General features: G+C 44.7%; 1 protein-coding gene across 3 annotated transcripts in view; it reads left to right on the top strand.

Annotated features, from left to right (window-relative positions):
* odad2 (outer dynein arm docking complex subunit 2) overlaps nucleotides 1-24,380 on the top strand; it is a 347,977-nt gene that overhangs the window by 80,873 nt on the left and 242,724 nt on the right. For all 3 annotated transcript variants that reach the window (XM_068007170.1, XM_068007171.1, XM_068007169.1), the window contains exon 8: nucleotides 21,852-22,069. In XM_068007170.1, the coding sequence (XP_067863271.1) occupies nucleotides 21,852-22,069 (218 nt within the window). The remainder of the gene's footprint in view (nucleotides 1-21,851; nucleotides 22,070-24,380) is intronic.

The following is a 24,380-nucleotide window of genomic DNA, read 5'->3' as shown; positions in this document are numbered from 1 at the left end:
GTGTTTCTTGTACAAGGATATCCAAATCTCTCTGAACACCAATATTTAATAGTTTCTCACCATTTAAAAAATATTCTTTTTTTTCTATTTTTCCCGCCAAAGTGAATAACCTCACATTTCTCCACATTATACTCCATCTGCCACCTTCTTGTCCACTCACCTAACCTGTCTATATTCCTTTGCAGACTCTTTGTGTCCTCCTCACAGCTTACTTTCCCACCTAGCTTTGTATCGTCACCAAACTTTGATATATTACACTCGGTCCCTTCATCTAAGTCATTAATATAGATTGTAAATAGCTGAGGCCCATGCACTGATCCTTGCGGCACCCCGCTAGATGTTCCCCTACACTTAGTTCTCTTATCTGTTTTAGTTCATTTCCCATTACTAGATCCAGCAGTGATTCCTCTCTTGTGCTTCTCACATACTGGGTAAGAAAGGAGTCCTGTACACATTGTCAAAATTCCATTCCCTTTTCTCCTTTCCCGACCTCTTCTTGCCAATTTATTTGGAAGTAGTTGAAATCTCCCATGATTATTATTCAATATTTTTTACTCATTTCATAGATTTGTCCAGATATTTCATCCTCCACTTCCCTTCCACTATTCGGTGGTCTCTAGAATATACCTATTAACGTGATCGATCCCTTCTTATCCTTTGTCTCAGTCCATGTGGATTCTGTTTCTATCTTAAAGTTACTTATGTCCCTTTTTTTGTATTGCCATTATATTGTCTCTAATCAGTACAGCTACTCCACCCCCCTTCTTCCTTCCCTACCCTTTCTAAATACATTATATCCTGCAATATTTAACTGCAAATCCTGTTCATTATGTAACTATGTTTCAGTTACTCCTAGCATATCTGGCTCCTCGCTATGTATTATTGTTTCCAGTCCTTCCATTTTGTTTCAGTTGCTGTGTACATTGCTGTACAGGCAATTTAATTTGTTTTTAGTAATTGTTAAAACAAAGGGAGGGGAACAGTCATTTTGTACTTAGGTTCTACAACTGTATTTGTTCCCTGATCGTTTGTTACCCTTATTCCTTAACTTGGTCTGACCTTTACTCTCATTCCCAAATTTTTTTTTCAGATTTATGTTATCTTGCCCAGATCCCTCCTCCCAGTCTTACTAGTTTAAAGTCCTGTCGACAGCCCTATTTATCCTTTCTGCTAGGACGCTGGTCCCACTCCGGTTCAGCTGGAGCCTGTCCCAGCATGTGAGGGGAGAAGAAAAAGTAAGACGTGTTCTTACACCATCTGCAGCTTGTGAATCAGAAAAGATTGTGGGATGAAGGAGAAGTGGGAAGAGAGAAGGAGGATTAGATATGCCTCATCATTGCTCCCTCCAGCACCGCCAGTGGACACTGCCTCAGCGATGCCCCTTCCCATGATGGCCAGCACTGCCTCTTGCAGGGGGTTAAAACATGTAGACACGCTTGTCCTCCTGCTATGCGCCATCTTCTCTTGCATGAAAGAGGGAAGTGTGTCATCAAGATGTTTGGGTGTTGTGGCTGTCATGGTGTAATAGCTCCCACTGTGTGTGTCAGCTGTGAATTATGGCTGTGAGGCTTGCAGTAATGCTAAGTATGTGAGGGTGAGGTAAAGCATATGAATGGTAGGGTTCATAGAATCATAGAAAGTTACGGCACAGAAGGAGGCCATTTGGCCCATTGTGTCTGTGCTGGCCGAAAAAGAGCTATCGCGCTTAATACCACTTTCCAGCATTTGGTCCGTAGCCCTGTAGGTTATGGCACTTCAGGTGCTCATCCAAGTACTTTTTAAATGAGTTGAGGGTTTCTGCTTCTTACCACCCTTTCAGGCAGTGAGTTCCAGACCCCCACCACCCTCTCGGTGAAAAACTTTCTCCTCAGCTCCCCTCTAATCCTTCTACCAATTACTTTAAATTTATGATGTGGAGATGCCGGTGATGGACTGGGGTTAACAATTGTAAACAATTTTACAACACCAAGTTATAGTCCAACAATTTTATTTTAAAATTCACAAGCTTTCGGAGGCTTCCTCCTTCCTCAGGTGAATTTATGCCCCCTGGTCACTGACCCCTCTGCTAAGGGAAATAGATCCTCCCAATCCAGTCTATCTAGTCCCATCATAATTTTATATACCTCAATTAAATCTCCCCTCAGCCTCCCTTGTTCCAAAGAAAACAATCCCAGCCTATCCAATCTTTTGTCATAGCTAAAATTCTCTAGTCCTGGCAACGCCCTCGTAAATCTCCCCTGTACCCTCTCAAGTGCAATCACGTCTTTCCTGTAATCTGGTGACCATGACAGTATGCAGTACTCAAGCTGTGGCCTAACCAATGTTTTATACAGTTCTAGCACAACCTCCCTGTTCTTATATTCTGTGCCTCGGCTAATAAAGGAAAGTATCCTGTATGCCTTTTTAACCACCTTATCTACCTGTCCTGCTACTTTCAGAGATCTGTGGACATGCACTCCAAGGTCCCTTTGTTTCTCTACACCTCACAGTATCCTCCCATATATTGTGTATTCCCTTGCCATGTTTGCCCTCCCCAAATGCATCACCTCACACTTCTCTGGATTGAATTCCATTTGCCACTTTTCTGTCCACCTGACCAGTCCATTGATATCTTCCTGCAGTCTACAGCTTTCTTCCTCACTATCAACCACATGGCCAATTTTTGTATCATTTGCAAACTTCTTGATCAAGCCCCCCCACATTCAAGTCCAAATCATTAATATATACCACAAAAAGCAAGGGACCTAGTACTGAGCCTTGCGGGATCCCAATGGAAACAGCCTTCCAGTTGCAAAAACACCTGTCAACCGTTACCTTTTACTTCCTGCCACTGAGCCAATTTTGGATCCAACTAGCCACTTTCCCTTGGATGTCATGAGCTTTTACCTTTTTGTCCAGTCTTCCATGTGGGACCTTGTCAAAAGCCTTGCTAAAATCCATGTAGACTACATCAAACGCGTTACCCTCATCGACCCTCCTTGTTACCTGCTCAAAAAATTCAAATTGAGTACTGATTGATAGAGATTGTTGGTAGATGGGTGATGGGGGTGCAGTGAATTGAGCAGTGGATGAGGCTAGTCGTGCAGTTGGTAGATATGCCATTTGAAGATTGAACTGACTCACTGTAACAGATTATTGAACGTCTTCCTGCACTGCCTCCATGTTCTCGAAGCTATGCTCCCGGCATTGACCTTCTCCGCTACTTCCTCCCACTGCCTCCTGAGCATATATCTGGATGGCCTGTTGCCCCCCTGCCGATACAGGATGTCCCTCCTTTGCTCCACCTCTTGCACCCAGGCCTCCAGTGCATTATCAGAGAACCCTAATGCACACTCTCTCGCTGGCGCAGCCATTCCTCATAATCTTCCAGCCCAGGAATCACTTTACACTATGCCGCAATCCCCAAGCTCGTTTTCGGGCGTTATCTAATTTAACCCCCTATAACTCATGTTGAAAATATGAATCCACTATGATTTTGCAATAATTAAGTCTTTTCAGCCTCTGCAATAGCGTAGACAGGGAGATGCACTACATACAAATCTCTACTTTTTCTTTTCTCCTTTATTGGCCTTTATTGCAAGGGGGTTGGAGTACAAAAGTAAGGAAGTCTTACTACAGTTGTACAGGGCTTTAGTGAGACCTTACCTGGAGTACTGCCAACAGTTTTGGTCTCCTTATCTAAGGAAGGATATACTTGCCTTGGAGGCGGTGCAACGAAGGTTCACTAGATTGATTCCTGGGATGAGAGGATTGTCCTATGAAGAGAGGTTGAGTAGAATGGGCTTATACTCACTGGAGTTGAGAAGAATGAGAGGTGATCTCATTGAAACATATAAGATTATGAGGGAGCTTGACAGGGTAGATGATGGGAGGTTCTTTCCCATGTCTGGAGAGTCTAGAACTTGGAGGCATAGTCGCAGGATAAGGGGTCGGCCATTCAAGACTGACATGAGGAGGAATTTCTTCACGCAGAGAGTTGTGAATCTTCGGAATTCTCTACCCCAGAGGGCTGTGGATACTGAGTCATTGAATATATTCAAGGCTGAGATGGATAGATTTTTGGACTCTAGGGGAATCAAGGGATATGGGGATCGTGCGGGAAAGTGGAATTGAGGTCGAAGATCAGCCATGACCTTATTGAATGGCGGAGCAGGCTCGAGGGGCCGTATGGCATACTCCTGCTCCTATTTCTTATGTTCTTATGTTCTCTTTGGGTGGCAAATCAACCGTTGCAGTCTGAGCTCCCAAATCAAAGTGATTTATTCTGAAATGTTCTTACCCAAGATTTCCGTTAGTCACATTTATTGTGACCCTCTGAGCTGTAACACAACAGTGTAATCAAATCTTATCTCCAGTAGTTTGTGCAAAGATGGAAGAGCTAAAACAAAAGCTACCATTTTGTTGCTCTCTGCTTTTGCCCTGTTCATATGTATGAGGATCTGCTTGATTTTGAGTGCTTTAGTATGTACAAATCAAGTTAAAGGCCTCAACACTATAAATTGTTACAAAAGATCATGGCATGTTTACATATCTGCTTTTTTAAGGTACAAATTTGACCCCTTCATTAACAGCTTAGCTGTTTTAAGTGACTATAACTTTCCATCTCTGTGCAGGATTGTAAGTTACCTATAAAATATTGCTGCTGTGCTGTTTTTATAAAATTGGATTCATTCATTTATAATTTAGCACAAAATTAACATACAAATGAGAAGCCTTTGTAATGTTTGCTCAACTGTGATATTTATTAAAAAATATGAATAATAAAATAAATGTTATTTTGATGGTGTGCGTGATTGTACTCTTAACCTCGGTAGTGTTACAATGAAGGAAAAAGTTCACATAGGTTATATAGAGAGCTTTGGCATCCAAAACTGTAGTTTAGGGTGCAAATTTAAATATGTACATATTCCTTCAAAATGCAGCCCCTATCCTGCATCTGCACATTTTTGAATTTTAGATTAAAAATGGAGTCTAATTTTAGAGCATTTTTGTGCTTCACAATTGATTATATTTTAAATATTTTTATATCTAAATAAAATTTATAGCAACTATAAATATTTACATTTATCCATATGAAACAGACCAACTTGACTATCTCTACCCAAAGGTTACTTGAACAGTCATACTCCTCTCTTCATAAAGATGCATCCTTCTTCTACCTTTCAAAGGAGGCAATCTGTCCTCCTTCGTAGAAGTACTCCTTTTTCCTTCCAACCTCAGTTCTCAGAGACACTTCCCTCCCAACTACCCTCCTCACCATTAACCCCAGCGTCAGTTCCTACCTGACTTTGCTATATGCTGGAGGCAAGAATTCCTGATCTTGCAAAACTTTTTTTAAAATATGAAAATAAACTAATTGAGAGAGTCCATAAGTTAATTTTTACTATCAATCTTCTTCAAAACAAAAGAATGGGAAGATTTAACAAATGTAAATATATTTTTGTCCATTATGTTGATTTGCTGCATTTTGTTCTATTTTATCATTTATTTTAACATCTAATAGTAGGCTGCTGGTAATTTTAAAAAGGTGGCACAATGGTTTGATGTTATGCTCCTCAGCCGAATATGCTATGAGCCAAGTTCTCTCAGCAAGCTTTTAATGTGCCGGTACCCTATTTAGATTAGGAGGAGGAATTATAATTTCAAAATTTGGGATTGCTTGCCCTCTCAAACTGCCAATGCAGGGTGAGCCAGCACCATGTGCCAGCTCAATTTGTTACAATTTTTGCAAAATTTGAGCTCCTATCATTCTATGCCGACTTGGGGCTTTTAGATTTCTATTGAAATATCCTATTAGTGATATCTTTGAGATCATGCTCTGTGATTCAAGGTAATTGCATCTGTGAAAGGTACAGCAAAACAACAACTTTTCAATGAAGACTTGTTATATTACATACTGCCTACTATTTTGCTTCCAAATTAAAAAAAGGACAAGATTGCCTGAGCTGTTTAACGTCATTGATTAGGTGGATCAAGGACAGGATACGATCATGGCAGGATCCAATTACCTTGCTTCCCAAGTTTTGATGCTATTGCAATGCATTGGTGGTAAACTTGTATTGCTGCTGCACTTCCTATAATATTTTAAATGGCTTTAATCCTGTTGAACTTTAATTTCTAAATTAGTTCAGATTCACAATGGGGTAAAAAGATCTCCCTTGGATAGTATTATTGACACCTCAACCAAGCCCACTTCAGTAAGCTAGATGGATCTGTTATACATCCAATAAAAATAAATGTAATTTAATGGTAACTTGCTTTCCAGCCACAATAAATGGTGAAAGTACTATCAGTAAATGTGTAAATTAACTTTTTCCAAAAATAAATGTGATTTTCTCATAAGAAAATAATTTACTGGGGGAAATGACCTTGTGAAATGATTGGTAGCATGAATGTTTACTTTATTAAAAACATTTTTCTGATTATTTTTCTGCTTTTGCTGTCTCCTGAGAAGCTACTTTATTTGAATAGTTTAACCTTTGTGATATGCTGTTATGTCTAGTAGCAGTATAAAGCAGGTGGAGAGTACAAACCTCCTTATTTCTCTAATATAGGCCAAGCTGATCTCTCCATAATTGCCTCCAAATGTAAGCATGTGTGTCCAACATGTAACATTTCATATAATTCCTCCCTTATTCCATAATTCTAACACTAGTAGCATAACTTGAATTTTTAGAATACGTTTGACACATACTAGATGACAGCCAGAGATAACAAATCACAGTTTTTAAATATTTCTTCTGTTTCTGAATCACAGACATCACCATGTATTGACTTTTTTTTAATTAACCAAAAACACATGGGGCTCGATTTTGCGATCGCGTTTCCGGCGGGTTCCCAGCGGGGTGGCCCCGAAAATCCCGATATCCGGTCACGTGACCGGATCGCGACGAAATCCCGGCCACTTCCGGGTACCGCGCTGACGTGCGGGGCTGCGCGCGCAAGCCCCGCTGGTGGGAATCCCGCAGGCAATTAAAGCCAGCGGGGTTCCACTTGAGAGTACTTACCTTACTCGTTGTGGTCAGTTAATGAGCTGAATCAGCTGTCAAAAGAGGAAGTGTGGGATTTTAGGTTCAAGGCAGTGAGTTTCACACACTGGGGGAAACAGTCCCTTTCCAACCAGGCGTGTTGCAGCCAGCAGCCTGTGGCAGGTGCCAAGGTGCGCTCCACGGGGGAGAGCCCTCACCCACGCAGGAGGCCACCGCGTCACATAGGGCAACCCCTGCCCTCCACCACCCCCCGCCAAGCCAGAGGACAGACCGACACAAAACCGCAGCCCCAGTCCGAGGACCCACCCACCTACCCTGCACAACCCCTCAGACCAACACCTGCCAGATGGGTGGTGCGTTGACATCGTCGGAGGATGAACAGGATGACCAGCCCCAGCAGCCTCGCAGTCCACGCCGTCCGCCTCGGAGACGTGGGGCCCCCCAACACGGAGCTGCGGCACACCCACCTGCACAGCAGGAGGGAGGGCAACCGCAGAGAGAGATGCGTCGCAGGAGGCACTACCCTCCGCACAGGGTGTACAGAGCGAGGCTAAGCTTCATGGACCTCTCCGAGGAGCAGTGCATACGGAGGCTCAGAGTCAATCGCCAGGTAGTCGCCGACATCTGCAGCCACCTTAACGACGAGCTGCTCCCTGATGGACCAAGCAGCATCTTCCTACCTGTCGCCGTCAAAGTCACCACTGCCCTCAACTTCTTCGCATCCGGTTCCTTCCAGGGTGCCACCGGGGACATCACCGGGGTCTGTCAGTCCTCTGCACACAAGTGCATAAGGCAGGTCACCGATGGGTTGTTCCGCAGGGCCTCGCACTACATCAACTTCGCCATGGACGAGCGCAGCCAGATGGAGAGGGCGGTTGGATTCCATGCTATGGCCGGCTTCCCACGGGTGCAGGGTGTAATCGACTGCACCCACATCGCAATACGGGCACCTCCGCATGAGACAGGGCTGTTCATCAACAGGAAGGGGTATCACTCCATGAACGCCCAGCTCATCTGTGACCACCGCCAGAGATTCCTACACGTGTGCGCCAGATACCCCGGCAGCTGCCACGATGCCTTCGTCCTCAGGGAGTCCGCCGTCCCGCCCATCCTGCAGGCACCCAACGCCGGCAACGGCTGGCTCCTCGGCGACAAGGGGTATCCCCGACACACGTGGCTCATGACACCTCTGAGGAACCCCATCACCGAGCCGGAGCGTCGGTACAATGACAGCCACACTGCTACCAGGTCTACAATTGAGCAGACCATAGGGCTTCTCAAGATGCGCTTCAGGTGCCTTGATCGTTCTGGGGGAGCGCTCCAATACACACCATTCAGAGTGGGACGAATCATAGTTGTCTGCTGTGCCCTGCACAACATGGCCCAACAGAGGGGGGTGCCGCTGGAGGAGGCCCCATCCACACCCGCCACCCACATTGAGGAAGGCGAGGGCGAGGAGGAGGCGGAGGAGGCGGAGGAGGAGGACGCGCCAGAGGATGTTGGACGACCCATGCGCCGAGCCGCGACTCACCGGGATGGTCGCCGGGCCAGGGAGGCACTCATACGTCAACGGTTCTCCTAGAGTCACACACTGCGAGGCGCTCGCATCTCCTCACCTGCACATGCGAGCGGCCATACCAGCCCCCTCCACTGAAGAGTGCTGCCAGTAATCCTGCACCCACAGCAGTGTGCCCAATGGGTGGCAGCAGGTGTTCGCCGTCATGATGGCCTCCACGGAACGCACCTATTGCACAAGCCGCGGAAGAATGGACGAGAGGTGGCAGGAGTGGTGAGAATAGAGTATTTAATATCTCGAATGTGACATTATATGGAAAAAAAGTACAAATTAATAAACACCCTGGTGTATTCCCTTTGTGATTATAAGGCCTTTGCAATTCTTTTCCGGGAACCCCTACGTGGTGCTACCCCTGTGGCTCCAGCAGAGGTAGTGGCAGGTTGCTCGTCTTCTTGCCTTGACCGGGTAGATGCTTTTGGCGGACGGCCCCTGGGTTTCGGTGCCCGTGACGGCACCTCCACAGACTGCTCCTCCTGCACCGGGGCAGGGGCAGACTCGGCCACCTGGAGAGGAGGCACCATTGCGGGTACTGGTTGAGAGGTGGGCGACGGGTGGGACGTGGGGGCGCCTTGAGAAGCGTCCCCGCTTCCATGTCCCCGGTCACCATCATCCCTCTCTTGGCCTCGGCCCACATCACCCCTTCCACCCTGCTGGACGGCAGTTTGGATGGCATGTGTGAGGCCTTGCAAGGCCACCCCTAGTGTATCCCTCAGCCAGTTGATGGCGTCGGAATGTTGCTCACCCTGAATCCGTACAGACGTTGTCAGGGCCTGCATGGACTCGATCTGGAGCTGTGCGTGACGCTCGAGGGAGGCCAGCCTGTCCTCCACCGCAGACAGTCCCGCACCTACCCGCGACACTGTGTCGCCGGTACCCTCCTGTGCCTGCGCCACCAATGCCCACATGCAGGAGTTGGACTCCTCCATCGCCTGCGCTATTGTGGACAATGCGCGCGGCACCTCTGCCAGTACCTCAGCAATTAGCTGGTGCCCCTCGACGACTCTCCTTTTCACTGGTGGCCCCCTGGGTTCAGCATCTGGGTCCGGCTGAGCAGAGCCTGGAGATGAGTGCTCCCTCCGTCGCAGACCCTCCGCGGCTGCCCCTGCCACCAGGGTCTGCTCATGCTCACTCGTGCGCGGTGACTCACCAAGTGCTACCCCAACTAGTTGGCGAGGGGGACCCACCGAGGTGCATGTCTCTGCGCTGGTGGATGGTTGGCTCTGATGTGACGATGCACCCTCAGAGACCGCCATGTCCTCTGAGGAATCGCCCTCCACGATCGCTTCACACAAAGACGGACCTGCAAGAGAACAGAGGGCACTTTGAGGCATGTAGACCAACTTGACAGTGCGCCTGATGGCAGGTGATGATACGGTAACTCGCGATCATGGGTGTTGAGTGTCAGCTTTCCCTTACCGGCCGTTTCGGCAGCGACACACTTGCCATCGGCCACCGACAGGCAATGTCGCGTGCGGGCGAGGTCGAGCGCCTCCACCTCGGCGTCGGTGAGCTCCACCACTTGCGTGCCCTTTCCCTATTGTTCTTGCTTCTCTTCTGTGAAGGCAAAACACAGATGTGTGAGTGGGTGCGTATTGCATCGTGAGACGCATCGAGCATCGGTGTGGTTGGGTTGAGGGTGGCGCGGATGGATGGGAGGATGCGTGGGCCACGTGCCCATCCCATTGCATGGGGATTGGGGTGTGTGGTAGTGTTCGGGTGGGGTCAGGGACGGTGGGTACTTGCGTGCACGGCGAGGATGGTGAATGAGTGGCTGTGAGGATTGCTGATGGAGCGCAGTGGTGGCTGTGCAGGAGGGGTTGTGATCTGTTTGGCGTGATGGTGGGGATGGGATGTGGGAGGGTGCGTTGGTGTACTCACCTTGCCAGACCTAGTCAGGTCATTGAAGCGCTTGCGGCACTGCTCCCAAGTCCTTGGGGTGTTGCCCCTGCTGCTCACCTCCGCCGCCACCTCTGCCCATGCCTTCCTGGTTGCGGCGGCAGGGAACTTGCGTCCATCTTCTGGGAAGAGCGTTTCCCTCCTCCTCCTCACGCCCTCCAGCATCAGCTGCAGTGCCAGGTCTGAAAAACGGGGCGCAGCCTTTCCCCTTTGCTGAGCCATCGTCTCAAACCGCTTGCTTGTAGCAGGAGGGGCTTTGGGAGACTGCCCCTTTAACTGGAGCTCCTACATCGCGTCGACGGTACTGCGCATGCGCAGCCGGCCGGCACGCAGCCGGGGAGCGGAGAACCCGGAAGCAGGGGTTTATCAGGTCAATTATCCCGCGATCGCGTGGGGGACGCACGCAATTATCCGTCCGCGTTTTCCACGCTCCCGGAGGACCACCCGCTGGGAACCCGCAGGCCTGCTAAATTCGAGCCCATGATATTTCCACATAGGTCAGCCAAAAATCCACCATTTGATCAACCCTGGACAGATAGTTATTTTGTGAAATAAATTTCTGTTTGGTTACTGCTTGACCAATCAAATTATTGTAAAACTGAAAGCAGCTATGATAGTTACAAATGAGGAGACCGATAACAAAGCACATGTGAGACTTGAGGGTGGGGGTGAGGGATGCCAGATCCACAACTTGAGCAGTAGGGGGTGCAGAAAATAATTGAGCAGTAGCAGCAAGCGTGAGTGCCCACATGGGATCATAGTAAACTTCAGAAACAATTCTTCAGGCCATGGACTACCCATGAGCAGAGCTACTGGAGATTTATCAATATTTGTTAAAAACAATTACTGGGTGACATAGTGAGTTAATATATTGGCTTTTCACTTCTGGGACCTGGGTTTGAATCCATACCAGACTGATGGGATGAAGCCTTCTCTATCTGTTGCCTTTAAGGGTATTAAGTGAAATGAGTTTGGGCTAGTTCCTTTTTTCATTTGTTAAAGGTCCTAACTAACATGTTTGCTTGGGCATTTATGTTTGCATCAGTGGATATATTGTTTATCTGCTGCCTGTTAACTAAATAGCTAGTGGGGAAAATCTTTAAACTCATTCTGCATAATGGGTATGTATCATAAGTGCCACATTAGTGACCGGGAGGTTTCCAGAGCTACTAGCACCTATGGCCAGTAAAATAGTCTAAAAATGATTAGTCAGTTCTGGTGGAGTGGACAAGTGTCCTTATGAACCTACTCAAATAATTAAGATCATATACTTGGAACTTTATAGAATCATTGAATGGTTACAGCATAGAAGGAGGCCATTTGGCCTGTTGAGTCTGTGCCGGCTCTCTGCAAGAGAAATTCAGCTAGTTCCCGCCCTTTCCCCATAGCCCTGCAAATTTTTTCCCTTCAAGTGCTTATTCAGTTCCCTTTTGGAAGCCATGATTGAATCTGCCTCCACCACCCCCTCAGGCAGTGTATTCCAGAGCTTAACCACCCACTGTGTTAAAAAGTTTTTCCTCATGTCGCCTTTGGTTCTTTTGCTAGTCACCTTAAATGTATATCCTCTGGTTCTTGACCCTTCCGCAAATGGAAACAGTTTCTCTTTGTCTATTCTGTCTAGACCCTTCATGATTTTGAATACCTCTATCAAATCTGCTCTAATGAGAACAACCCCAGCTTCTCCAGTCTATCCCGTAACTGAAGTCCTTCATCCCTGGAACCATTCTAGTAAATCTCTTCTGCACCCTCTCTAAGGCCTTCACCTCCTTCCTAAAGTGTGGTGTCCAGAACTGGACACAATACTCCAATTGTGGCTGAACCAGTGTTTTATAAAGGTTCATCATAACATCCTTGCTTTTGTACATTGTAAGCAGTGTAGACGAAAATATAAAATTACAAAGGGATATTGATAGATTGGGTGAATGGGCAAAACTGTGGCAAATGGAATTCAATGTAGGCAAATGTGAGGCCATCCACTTTGGACCAAAAAAGAATAGAACAGGGTACTTTCTAAATGGTAAAAAGTTAAAAACAGTGGATGCCCAAAGGGACTTGTGGGTTCAGGTACATAGATCATGAACAGGTGCAGAAAATAATCAATAAGGCTAATGGAATGCTGGCCTTTATATCTAGAGGACGAGAGTACAAGGGGGCAGAAGTCATGCTGCAGCTATACAAAACCCTGGTTAGACTGCACCTGGAGTACTGTGAGCAGTTCTGGGCACCGCACCTTCGGAAGGACATATTGTCCTTGGAGGGAGTTCAGCGTAGGTTCACTAGAATGTTACCCAGACTTCAAGGGTTAAGTTACGAGGAGAGATTACACAAATTGGGGTTGTATTCTCTAGAGTTTAGAAGGTTAAGGGGTGATCTGATCGAAGTTTATAAGATATTAAGGGGAACAGTTAGGGTGGATAGAGAGAAACTATTTCTGCTGGTTGGGGATTCCAGGAGTAGGGGGCACAGTCTAAAAATTAGAGCCAGACCTTTCAGGAGTGAGATTGGAAAACATTTCTACACACAAAGGGTGGTAGAAGTTTGGAACTCTTCCGCAAACGGCAATTGATACTAGCTCAATTGCTAATTTCAAATATGAGATAGCTAGCTTTTTGGCAACCAAAGATATTAAGGGATATGGGCCAAAGGCAGGTATATGGAATTAGATCACAGATCAGCCATGATCTTATCAAATGGCGGAGTGGGCTCGAGGGGCTGAATGGCCTACTCCTGTTCCTATGTACTCTATTCCTCTATTTATAAAGCCTAGGATCCCATATGCTTCTTTAACCGCTTTCTCACCCTGCCCTGCCACCTTCAAAGATTTGTGCACATATACCCCCAGATCTCTCTGTTCCTGCACCTCTTTTAGAATTGTACCCTTTAGTTTTAACTGCCTCTTCTCGTTCTTCCTAACAAAATGTATCACTTTGCACTTTTCTGCATTAAATTTCAGCTGCCACATGTCCACCCATTCCACCAGCCTGTCTATGTCTTCTTGAAGTCTATCACTACCCTCCTCACTGTTCACTACACTTCCAAGTTTTGTGTCATCTGCAAATTTGGAAATTGTGCCCTGTATACCCAAGTCCAAGTCATTAATATATATCAAGAAAAGCAATGGTCCTAGGAACACCACTGTACACCTCCCACCAGTCTGAAAAACAATCATTCACCACTACTCTCTGTTTCTTGTCACTTAGCCAATTTCGTATCCATGCTGCCACTGCCCCTTTTATTCCATGGGCGTCAACTTTGATGACAAACCTATTATGTGGCACTTTATCAAACACCTTTTGGAAATCCATATACCCCATATCAACTGCATTGCCCTCATCGACCCTCTCTGTTACCTCATCAAAAAACTCAATTAAATTAGTTAAACATGATTTGCCTTCAACAAATTTGTGCTGGCTTTCCTTAATTAATCCAGACTTGTCCAAGTGACTATTAACTTTGTCCCGGATTATTGTTTCTAAAAGTTTCCCCACCACCGAGGTTAAACTGTCTTCCCTCTAGATGCTGGATTTATCCTTACACCCATTTTTGAACAAGAGAGTAACATTTGCAATTCTCCAATCTTCTGGCACCACCCCCGTATCTAAGGATGATTGGAAGATTATGGCCAGTACCTCTGCAATTCCACCCGTACTTCCCTCAGCAACCGAGAATGAATTATTATTTTTGTTCGTTCATAGAACGGTGGGCATCGCTGGCAAGGCCAGCATTGATTGCCCATCCCCAAATGCACTTGAGAAGGTGGTGGTGAGCCGCCTTCTTGAACCGCTGCAGTCCGTGTGGTGAAGGTTCTCCCACAGTGCTGTTAGGTAGGGAGTTCCAGGATTTTGACCCAGCGATGATGAAGGAACGGCAATATATTTCCAAGTCAGGATGGTGTGTGACTTGGAGAGGAACGTGCAGGTGGTGGTGTTCCGATGAACCTGCTGCCCTTGTCCTTCTAGGTGGTAGAGGTCGCGGGTTTGGGAGGTGCTGTCAAAGAAACCTTGGCAAGTTGCTGAAGTACATCCTGTAGATGGTACACACTGCAGCCACAGTGCACCGATGGTGAAGGGAGTGAATGTTTAGTGTGGTGGATGGGGTGCCAATCAAGCGGGCTGCTTTGTCCTGGATGGTGTCGAGCTTCTTGAGTATTGTTGGAGCTGCACTCATCCAGGCAAGTGGAGAGTATTCCATCACAATCCTGACTTGTGCCTTGTAGATGATGGAAAGGTTTTGGGGAGTCAGGAGGTGAGTCGCTCGCTGCAGAATACCCAGCCTCTGACCTGCTCTTGTAGCCACAGTATTTATGTGGCTGGTCCAGATAAGTTTCTGGTCAATGGTGACCCCCAGGATGTTGATGGTTGGGGATTCGGCAATGGTAATGCCGCTGAATGTCAAGGGAAGGTGGTTAGACTCTCTCTTGTTGGAGATGGTCATTGCTTGGCACTTGTCTGGCGCAAATGTAACTTGCCACTTATCAGCCCAAGCCTGGGTGTTGTCCAGGTCTTGCTGCATGAGGGCACAGACAGTTTCATTATCTGAGGGGTTGCGAATGGAACTGAACACTGTGCAATCATCAGCGAACATCCCCATTTCTGACCTTATGATGGAGGGAAGGTCATTGATGAAGCAGGTGACTTATCCATTTTAAGCACAGCTAGCCTTTCTAATATCTCCTTTTATCAATTTTTAGCCCATCCAGTATCTCAACTTCCTCTTCTTTTACTGTCACCTCAAGACCTTTAGTCCTGAAGTTGCTAGTATCTGTCCTATGACAACCTTACTGTAGGAATTGGCTTTGTTTTGTACATCTTAAGAAATGGGCAGATAATATAATTCTTGGTGCCCCTACCACTGATTTATATGGGTGCTGGGGGACTATATTATTGGGCACTGAGGCCTGCTATGCAATTGTAGTGCATAATACAATATAATATGGTGGGGAAACACATGTGGTGCTGAAAGCCTGAAGACCAGTTGTGTGCTATGGCCATTAATAGGTCAAAAGAATTTAGAGGTGCTGGCTCCGTGGTAAGGTCTCTGTACCTGATCAATGTTTAACGCCCATATGAAACGGGTACTAGGTGGTAGTCCTTAAAGTCAGCCACATTGGTATATTTTCTTAAAGGGTAGTCTGTTTGGTAATTGTAGGGAAGGAGCTATATTTTACCCAGAATATTGTCTGCTTTTTTTGAATTGTCTTTTTATTTGCTACTGAGTCATTCCAAACAATAGGTGATGAATATCCCGACCTGCAGTGCACGGATGCATTGTGTAGGTGACACATGCATTGTTTGCCTGAGTCAGGGATTTTATTCTTTCCCCACGGTTGGCTGCTAGGGGATTAAGGCTATGAACTGGAGCCCTGACTCCTGATCCCTTTGCTAGATTATTGGCCAGACATGAAGTTGTTAAAGCCCTATGTTAGGGCTATCTCAATCTAATTCTCTAAAATGGTGAATCCAGACAAAGCAAAATACTGTAGATTGGAGTCCAAGATCTCCAGAACCCATTCAAGCAGTTGTTATGAAAGGTATCCCTAAGTTTGGGACTTCTTCCAAGTGGGGTCACTTCTGAAGAGGGCTATAGTGTGGTAGCCAGTATTATCCTTTTATAGAACTGTGTAATTTGTTACATGTGTCAACTTGGCTGTGTTATTAGCCTTGCCTCCGTAGTAGCACTTGCATCTCTGAGTCAGAAGGCCATGGCTTCAAGCCCTACTCCAAAGATTTGAACACGTGATATAGACTGATACTTCAGTGTAGTGCTGAGAGAGTGCTGCATTGTGAGAGCTGCTGCCACTCAGATGAGATGTTAAACCGAGGTCCTGTTTGCCCCCTCGAGTGTTCGCATAAAATCCCAATCGCACAATTCAAAGAAGAACAGGAGAGTTCTCTCGGTATCCTAGCTAATGTTTATCTCTCAACAGGCATCAATGAAACAGATTACCTGGTCATTTATCTCATTGCTTTCGTGGAATCTTGTTGTGTGCAAATGGCTGCCACCTTTCCCTACATTACAACAATGACAACACTGCAGAAGTACTTAATTGCCTGTCCTGAGGTCTTGAAAGGTGCTACATAAATGCAAGTTCTTTATTTCAAGTTCCATCTTCTGCTTTTGTGTCAGAATTTTGTGGCCTCAAGGCCTAATCTAGGACTTGAACATATAGGAGATGAAAATCCTTGGACCTGCACCGCCGTTGGAAGTGCGGTGGAGAGGGCACTGGTGACCTCTGCTCCAGATCCAGTGCAGGGTCAGTTAATTTACATGGCATCACTGGGAGCCCATGCCAATGTGGTTGCATCTTAGATGTTCGCTAGGTTGGGGTGGGCAAGAAATGCAGCGCAAGCAGGTAGCATCGATGGTTCGGATTATTTTTAAACATGTGGCTAAAAGACTTTTGTGACGGCATTCTTTTGAAGGGTCCAGGCCATGACCCAGACCTGGATCCCCACTTGTGCCACTCAACCTACCCGAATGCTGGGTTCATCCCATCATCAGTTTGCCGGGTGGCTGGAAGGCTAGGCCAACGGAATACCTGGCTTGGGAATTCACTCCACTTGATCCTGTTTCCTCTGATGTCATGGGACATGTTTGGGGCAGATAGAGGGTCCACCCACCCCTGCCCCATTGGAAATTCATAGCCTCTGCTGGGACCCAGCATTTCTGGGTCCCAACCAGTTTCCCTGAGGTTAGGCTGCACTCGAGGGCAATTTAAGCCAGGACTGCACTTCTGGTTGTACAGAAAGTTGGGGCTATAATCTAATTTGACACATCACTGGAGTGCTATATTGTCAGACATCTGTCCTTTGGATAAAGTTAAGCCAAAGCTCTGTCTGGTGGCTCTAGTGAACATTAAAGATGTAATGACATTTTTTCATCACTTTTTGCACCTGCCTGCTATATTATATATATCTGTAATTCTAAATCCCTTTATTCCTCTTTGCCCCAGTACCTGGATTTCAGTAGTGTTGTGGTTATAATACTGGACTGGTAATCCAGAGACTTGGATTATAATCCAGAGAAAATGAGTTCAGATCCCACCATGGCAAATTGAGAATTTAAATTTGATTTTTTTTTAAATTGGGAATTAAAAAAAAAATTGGTATCAGTAAAAGTCAAATTGTGGTAAAAGCCCAATTGGTTCACTAATGTCTTTTACGGGCCTGCTGTCTTGACCTGGTCTGGCCTATATGTTACTCCAGTCCCATACCAAGTGGTTCACTCTTAACTACCCTCTGAAATGGCCTAACCAGCCACTCAGTTGTATCAACCACTACTGCAGCAGTTCAAGAGGAGGCCCACAACCACCTTCTCAGGGCAACTAGGGATGGCCAATAAATGCCTTCTCTTCTTCACAGCCTTGTAAAGTGCCTCTAATAATTCATGTATATGACATCCATTTATCCTCTTCTACAGTGTTAAAGAACTCTATTAAGTTAGTTAGCTAACTTTTCCCAAAACCATGATGACTTTCCTTAATAGGCTATATTCCCTACTTTCTGTATCTGATGATGAATTGATTAAAGTCAATCATTACTACAACATTGTTAACTGTACCAACCCTTCTAATCTCATCATGCTGTCTTCTTCCTTTACCTGCTGTAGGGTTTGTAGTAGACTTTTTTTCAGCTGCATGGAAGGTTTGTTCCCTCATTTTAAATCTTTGCTGTTAATAGAGAATTGCTGTTTTGCTATTTTCTATGTAGTTGTTTCTTATTCAGTACTTCTGTACTATATTTTTGTTCTGGAAGAAAGGAGGCTAGTAAAACCCTACTGAAAGCTTCTTAAACCTGCACTGCATCTGTTACTTCTACCCATTGTCCCAGGGAATGGTCCAATTGATTGGCAGTGACGTGGGCTGGATTTTCTGTAATCCTGCTTGAAATCAGGCAGATAGCGGCAGAGAAAGAAGGAAAATGTGCATAGTGAAGCCTACAATTGTCTCACTGCTTGACTTGTATTTCTCTCTCCTTCCCTGCCCACCATGTGTAAATGCCTTTGTCCCAAAGAGAAGAATCTCAGCCATGGTTTTCTACAGAGATTGATGCTTTTCTTTTTGTTATTTGAGAATAGAGGGGAGTATATCCATGCATGTAAATTGTATTACGCTAAGAACTGTGAAGAAGGGAGCAGAAAATGCAAGTGGGTAGAATGATTGGAAATGTAGCTCCATTGGAGCAACTAATGTCATGTGCATTGAATGAAAAAACATATTTCCAATACCAGTTGTTAACCTTTTTACAAATGGAATTAATCAAATAATATGCACAAAGGTTAGCTAACATAGAAACATAGAAGCATAAGTGACCGCTTGAATAAACAGTTGTTTAGAACATCAGTCGTAATAAGAAACTTGTATACAGCAGCTAATATTGGAACCAGATTTGCTGGTACTCTGTACTTAATTAACAGGGCTGTATATGAGATAAATATAGATGGCTTAAACTAAGTTGCGCTGTTAAGATCAATTGGAAGAGTAGCTCAGCACTGCTGCTGTCCCATTTCATACTTGATCTTAGCTTACTGTTCTCAATGAGCTGGAACTTGCTCATAGCGGCGTGGCAACGCTCGCAGCAGCTCCTGCGAATGAGATGTACGAATTTACTCACTGCGGGCTCCGTGGTGTAGACTTGCGTGATTTATATGTTTTCAAAAAATGTGCGACATCAACTCAGCCTGTGAACAACATGGGTTGATTCGCATGGGAAATGTATGTGAGAAAGGAAGAGACGCTCACAGGGCTCGATTTTCAAATGATGGCGGGATGGCAGCGGGTGGGAGGGGGGGCGGTCAAAGGGTGTGCGGCAAACCTGGATAATAAAATTTTACCTTTCTCCACGCGATCGTGAGGTAATTGATGCTCATTAATCTTGTTTCCGGGTTTCGATTGGCAGACTGGCTGCCGACAAGAGCTGCAACGCTGAGGGGAGGGAGGGAGGGAAGTAGGGAGAGAGAGAGAGAGAGGGAGAGATCGATCATCCGGCGCTGGAACAGAGTGGGGATGGGGGAGACAAAGATCGGAATGCGGGGACAAAGATGGAGGGGTGGTGAGACATCGGAGAAGAGACATCGTAGGGGGAGAAACGGAGCAGGTTTCACCAGGCGTGAATCGGAAGCCGTGGGAAAGCCGCCCAGGTAAATTGAAAATCGTATTAACAACCTACTATGTAACAAATAAAGTACCTTAAGTACCTCAGTGAGGTACATTTGCTTCTTTAAATATCATCCCGCCGGCTTTAATTGCCGACAGGACTTCCGGATTCCAGAACCTCGCGCGCACACAGATGCGTCTGTGTGAGACGCGGAAGTCGGCGGGTTGGTGCCGGGTTCCTTACCCGCTCGGGATTTTACTGATTTTCCCTACCCCCAACGCACCCGGAGTTTCATTTGAAAATCGAGCCAGCAGAATCTATCAGGAAAAGAAGTCACGCCTACAAGCAGGCAAGCAAAGTTCATTCATTTAAAGTAGTGTTCTGCAAGTCATAAATGTATTTTTTTACATAAAAAGCCAAAGAAATAATTTAATTAAATTAGAGAGACAGAAGTGAAAAGTAAAAAAAAATTACATTTTTTTCCCAATTTTTAATTTTTTTTTTAATGACCAAAAATATTACAATAACGAGTAATATGAGACTCCACATTTTTAAAATTTAATTTTTAGTTGTCCGGCAGACATTAAGAGTCACTGCACTTTTAAAAGGTGTTGTAGACCTAATATTTTTCAGCAGACCCTTTGGTGGTTCCAGCTGGGCAGATGGGCAAGTTTGGGATTTTTCAGTGATTTCTATGATTATGGCGTGCAATTCCCCTTTAATTCGCAGCTATCAAATCACCGGCGAACCAATAGGAGCAAGTTTACGATTTCTGGGTTTTAGTGCACATGTGCAAATGCATGAACTTGCTCCTTCGATTCGCCGGCGGAGATAGAGGACGCCATTAAGGAACGGCGTTCACAGTTGAGTAATTTTCGGGCCAATGTTTCAAATACTCCAGAAAAGTGGTATTTAAAATTTGATGTCTATTAAAGTAGAAAAATTGCGCACTCCATAGTTAAAATTGTTTCAGTAGCAAAATTATGTATTAGAATAGTGTTATTTGCTGTGGATTAGATGGACAGAATTATTAGGAATCTTGCATTTTCCATGATTAATTATACTAATATTGACAGATTATCAAGAATTGTTTGATTTTTTTTCTCTCTTGCCTTCCTTTTGAAGAATACCAGACTATTTTCTCTGTATTCTTCTTTCTTTCTCTCTTTCTCTCTCACATCAGCTGACCTGTTGTTTAAAAATGTTCTCAATGTTGTTTCGTTTCTCTCCACTTTGGCAACATTTATCTTTATTAAGGAAGATATTTGCTTGTAGTGTAGACATATGTAAAGGGAATGATATATTGCTAAAATACAGCAAGCTCTAAACAGAAATAGGAAAAAAAAACAGGTGGTAAACAGGTTCTAAGCAATTGAAGCATTTCAAATGTTATGGAACAGACAGAGAAGGGATCCCTTAGACCTAGGTCCATATGAAACCTCCCTTTAATTTCTGCCTCTATCTTTTTCTGAATGCCTACCTGCCTACCTCCTCTCTCATCTCTTCCTCTATCATCTTTTTCTTCCCATCCTCTTCCCCCCCCCTCCTCTCCCATATTTGTGAAACACCAACGTCCTCAGAAGTTAAAATGTGACTCAATCCAACCTTGTTTTCCCTTTGTGTTAACTGTAGGAGTGTAGCTCAGTAAAATAAGTTTAGACAGCTCCAGTCATTTTCTAGCATCCATTACACTAAGTTGGCACAAATGAACAATTTGTTTGAGCAGTCAGAAGGATAGCTAGTGCATGAAATACCACATTAGTGCCATAGGAGGTAAGGCAAGGTAAAGAAAGCTTTGCAAAATATATGGTTTATGTTATACATGATTTGTACAAGAGCCGATGCTTTCACTGTTGTCCATGATTTTGAGCACAAATATTGAAATAAAAACCTGTCTAAACCACATCACAGTTGGTGCAATCTTTCGGTTCTTCCCATTTAGCAAGTAACTTAGATCAGAAAAATGAGTGGTTATCAATCATGAAACTGGTTGGTTGTTTTCTTCATCTTGTAATTTTGATGCTGCCAGGTCAGTGTAGTTTACAAATTTTTATATAGTATTAGAAAAGCATATGCAAGACTGACCTATGTAGACTTTATGGCCAATATCAATGGTCTCTAAGTCAGGAAGAAATTGAGACTTGTATATAGGTATCATGTGCAACTGTTTTGTTGATGAATGAAAATCATATGTAAATGCGTCAATAGTATAAGACTTACTTGATTCTGTAAAGAAAGTTTACTAATATCTAGAATTTCTTGTCAACTTAATCATTTTTTAAAAATTCTTGTTAGAACTTTGCACTACAAAAGAAATCCCCATCTAGTCGTAAGGCCCAGAGAGCAGAAGTACCTATTAATGAGGAACTTGACCAGAGTGAAAAGTTTACTGACTATCAGGACAAGAATAAGCTTGAGAAAAAAAAAACATCCTCAAAGCCTAAGACAAGGGATACGAAGAAAGAAGAACAGTCCTACGTAAAAAAGAATCTAGAATCATCTCATCAGCTGTTGTAAGTGATTGATGTTGGAATGTTGTGAACTATGACCTATAGGAAAGCTTGGCTTAGTATAAAAGTCACAAGAAATGTATTTGCAGCCTTGTAATAAAACTCAAGAATTTTCCAAATGTGTGGACCTCACAGAAAACCAAACACAAAATTTGTCTTGATAGTAGGCTAAATAAAAGACAAAGGCCTAGAAATTGGGCCGCGAAGCGCCCATCTTTCAGGCACTACGCAGCCTAAGACCCCAAAATGGCAGGCAGGAAGTGCGCTGATTGCCATATTCAGTAAGGACAAACGAGAGGCATTGCCTGAAGCAGGCATTAGGCTCTTTGCATATGTAAATAAAGGGCCTAAGGGCTTGAGGTCCCCACTCCAACATTTGTTTGCCCTGAGGCAGCCACCGCCATCCCTGGCTGTATTCGGGGAAATCAACCATACTGGCTGCTGATATAACTTTTAAAAATAAATAAATTGAGCGATGTATCATAGTACAGGATACCATTGTGCCTGTGCTGGCTCTTTGAAAGAGCTATCCAATTAGTCCAATTCCCCTGCTCTTTCCCGATAGCCCTGTAAATTTTTTTCCTTCAAGTATTTATCTAATTTCCTTTTGAAAGTTGTTATTGAATCTGCTTCCACCACCTTTTCATGCAGTGCATTCCAGATCATTTCAACTCGCTGCATAAAACAAAATGTTTTGTTATGTCACCGCTGGCTCTTTAACCGACCACGTCAAATCTGTGTCCTCTGGTTACTGACCCTTCTGCCACTGAAAACAATTTCTCCTTATTTACTCTATCAAAACCGTTCACGATCTTGAACACCTATATCAAATCTCACCCCAGCCCCCTCCGTGCACTGATTCTGCCTCCTGTTAACGTCGACCAGGCCACATGAGGAAACTTGGGCCTCCACACCCCAAATTTCACCCCTCCCCCGACCAAAATCACTACCTGACTGATGGGAACCTTTCAGGTGGGTTCCCCAGCGGCAGTCTCCTGCCACTTGAATTCCTGCTCATGCCAGCTGGCCAGCCAGTGATTCCCGCCAGTCCAGGCACATATCCGATCTTCATTATAGAACTGAGGCCTAAGAACTAAAATCTCTCCAGGCCTCAGGTGACACCGCCATGCGAGCTTGCCCCCCGCGCTCGGATCCTGCCTCCCGTTAAAATTGACCCAATATTTCAGTGACTCGGGATGGTTAGATTACTTATTTGAGCTAATCCGTTAACAAGACACTTGATTTTTTTCTGCTACAGAAAGATTTGCAGTGCTGCCCTATTAATTTAATATGTCGCTTGCTCTGTGCATGACTTTTAATATATATATACTGTAGCTGATCTCCCGTGGTATTTCTTACATATAGTATGGGTTTTGCAACATAGTTGTAATATTTCTCTGTCACATTTCATACCATTGAGCAGAACACAGTGTGGCTGGAGAATAAACTGATGGGTGGTGTTCAGAAGGCCATAGGATATATTTTCCAGTTGGGTTTGCACATCATGTGCATTTATGGGATCTTCATTGTAATATTAAAATGAACTGAGGATAATGTAATGTTACCCTGCAGGCTACTTCCTAATGTTCATGCATGCAGCACGCTCCCTGCGCCAACATGTAATGGGCATTTAAAATTACTCTGGAATCGGCTGTATATAGAACTTCATTTAAATGGAATAATGAAAACATTTAGTGAACAATTTTCATGCCATTTCTGCATCGCTTCTCTTGATTTTTTTTTGCCACTTGGGTTTTCAGAAGCCTTTGTGGCAATTGTTCAGCTGCAATAATTTTTTTTCTTTATAGCTCCAATAGTGTTACAATGGATATCCTAATGTAATTCCCTCATTTGAGTTTTTGCTATCAGTTCTTTTCCCTCTCCTCCTTCAGCTTTGCCAAAGGCTGTCAATGGGTTGGTATTTCTTTTTAACCTATAAAGACTCTCAACAGTTTCGGCCTCTATTCTGCCCACTTCTCTTTAAGTGCCCGCATTCCTGTTTCACCTGATTTGTAAATTTCCAGTTTCCTCCTCCCCTCCAATTAGGTTACCTCCCTGTACACATCAAAGCTGCACCTGGAGCTTTAAACAATTATGCTCATAACTTGCCCATGGAAAATACTGTTCCATCAATGCCACACTTCTGGTGAACTTTGAATTTGTTTCTAGATATTTGGGAGTAAACTGCACCTGTGTTGAAATACTTAGGCCACCTGAAAGGGCAGACGAGGTCTCGGTTTAACGTTTCATCCGAAAGTGGGGCACTCCCTCAGCACTGCACAAGTATCAGCTTGGATTATGTGCTCAATTATAG

Source organism: Heptranchias perlo, chromosome 2 (genome assembly GCF_035084215.1).
Source record: "Heptranchias perlo isolate sHepPer1 chromosome 2, sHepPer1.hap1, whole genome shotgun sequence".
Taxonomy (NCBI): Eukaryota; Metazoa; Chordata; class Chondrichthyes; order Hexanchiformes; family Hexanchidae; genus Heptranchias; species Heptranchias perlo.
This window is presented reverse-complemented; position numbering and strand designations above follow the sequence as displayed.